This window comes from Penaeus chinensis, chromosome 9, assembly GCF_019202785.1.
Source record: "Penaeus chinensis breed Huanghai No. 1 chromosome 9, ASM1920278v2, whole genome shotgun sequence".
Lineage (NCBI taxonomy): Eukaryota > Metazoa > Arthropoda > Malacostraca > Decapoda > Penaeidae > Penaeus > Penaeus chinensis.
The window spans coordinates 38,364,705-38,367,204 of NC_061827.1; the positions used below are offsets into that span (position 1 = coordinate 38,364,705).

Genomic DNA, 2,500 nt, shown 5'->3' on the forward strand with positions numbered 1-2,500 from the left:
ACAGACAAGGAAGGAATTCAATTTTCCAGTATTTACACATTACAACAAGCACTCATGATTTTTTTTTTTCATGAATTTCTCTGGCATGACATAATCTTATACTAGACATATTCTAAAAACTTGTCAACGCAATGAGTCTGTGCCTTCTCTCCTCATGACACGATGTTCATGCTTTCCACGTACTGTGTCAGAATTGCGAAAGTGTGTGTGTATATAACGTAAGGTTACCTTCTTAGCTTTACTACTCTCTGGAGAAAAGATTGTGATCTTGTTTCTAGGCTGTCAAAGACAAATAAAATTCATGAACTTTGTTATGATCTTTTTTCTGTGTTGTATATCCTTATCCAAAATATATATAAAATATCACAGTCAAAATTTACAATAGATAATGATAGCAGACACAGAGAAAAGAAAAGAAAAGAAAAAAAATCACTCCATAGTCTAAGGACTACATCCATTATTGCATATCTTAAAATCACCTTTTCACAGCATCTGGAGACAAGACAAAAAAACAAAACAAATAATAATTAAAAAAAAAAAAAAAATAAGAAGAAAATAAAATAAAATGAACAAATAAATAAAATAAAATCATAAAGGGCTATCTATTCCTTAGCCAGACACCAAGACTTTCGTTACCTCTCATTAAACATGTCTCCATCATGTCAGTTATTCCCTTCTTTCTCCTTCCTAAGCATCTCCTTCAAATCCAAAATTAGCTGAGATTTGTAAAGGTGGTCGATATACTACATCAAAACTTTATATATATATGTACTTGAGCTAATCATGCTTATTAGAATTATGATAATCATAATAGTAATAATAATGACAATACTGACATAATAATAATGTTTAGAGTAGTAATAATAATAATGATAATAATGACAATGACAATAACAACAACAATAACAATAATAATAATGATAATATTAATAATAATAATAAAAAATGATAATAATAATAACAATAATAATAATGAAAATAATAACAATAATAATAAAAAATTATAATAATAATAACAATAATAATAATAATAATAATAACAATAATAATAATAATAATAACAAAGGAAATAATAATAATAATAATAATAATAATAATAATAATAATAATAATAATTATAATAATAATAATAATAAAATAATAAAAGTAAAAAAATAAAAAATCATAATAATAATAATAATAATAATAATAATAATGATGATGATAATAATGATAATAACAATAATAATAATAATGAAAAAAAAAAAACATTGGCAATAATAATAATGATTGTATAACAGTAATAATAAGAATGGTAATCATCATAATAATAAGCATCATTACCATAATAAAATTAATAATAACATTAATAACAATAACAACAACAACAACAATAATAATAATAATAATAATAATAATAATAATAACATTAATTACTGTTATTAAATTAATGATGATGATGATGATAATGATGGCAATGATTATAATGATAACAATACACAACAACAGCAATAATAATAATATTATTATCATTAACATTTTTATAATTATTATTTTTATTATCATTATTATAATAATGATTAATATCATATTTATCATTATTAATACCTATAATAATAATGATGATAATCATAATCATAATAATAATAATTATAATAATAGAAATGATAATCATATTGATAATGATAATGATAATAATAATAATAATAATAATAATAATAATAATAATAATAATAATAATAATAATAATAATAATAACAATAATAACAATAACAAAAACAAAGAAAAAATAATAAAAATAAAAACAATAATTCTCCACAGCCAAAAATTATAGCTACTAACCTATAATAAAAAGCTAAATATGCAATTCAACAACAACCAATAAAAAAAAGCAGCGGTTGAAACTATAAGCCTTAACAGCATGATGTCGGTCCGGGAAAACATCATTTATGTGTACGTCTCATAATCTTTTAAAACTGACAAGGGTAGCACAAATAACGCTAGGACAAATACGAACGGTTGCTCATAAGGGAAAAAATCCTAATAATATCTAATAGGCGACAGCAACAACAGCAAAAGTGTACAGGCAATAATCTCCTAGTTACTCATAATACTGCCAAACGAAATGTAGAACCAACTTGTCAACATCATTAAAGCAAACAGCACCAGCCACTCTGACGAAACTTACAGTTATAGCACAGCACATGAGGGCGTGTTCATTCATTTCCTTCACCATCATCTTGAAGAGTTGCTTGCGCTTCTCGAAGTCGTCCGTATACCCACCCACAGTCAGGTCCAGATGTGCAGATACGCCTGAGGTTAGATCTACGAGGGCGTCACTCAGGTTGCCGCCCTGTGTTGGAACAAAAATTGAGTGTTATGTACATTTCTATAGCTAAAATAACTGTAAAAATCATTATCACTATCATTTTCTTTTTAGCACGGAAAGTAGGTCATACACATATTAATTGCGATATATGGAATTTTGATTAATGCATTAATCAACTGATCTCAAGACAGC

The 2,500-nt window shown here is 25.1% G+C and overlaps 1 protein-coding gene across 8 annotated transcripts in view; it reads right to left on the bottom strand.

Moving 5' to 3' along the window:
- LOC125028872 (calpain-5-like) overlaps window positions 1-2,500 on the bottom strand; it is a 44,557-nt gene that overhangs the window by 17,562 nt on the left and 24,495 nt on the right. For all 8 annotated transcript variants that reach the window (XM_047618438.1, XM_047618434.1, XM_047618439.1 and 5 more), the window contains exon 6: window positions 2,168-2,332. In XM_047618438.1, the coding sequence (XP_047474394.1) occupies window positions 2,168-2,332 (165 nt within the window). The remainder of the gene's footprint in view (window positions 1-2,167; window positions 2,333-2,500) is intronic.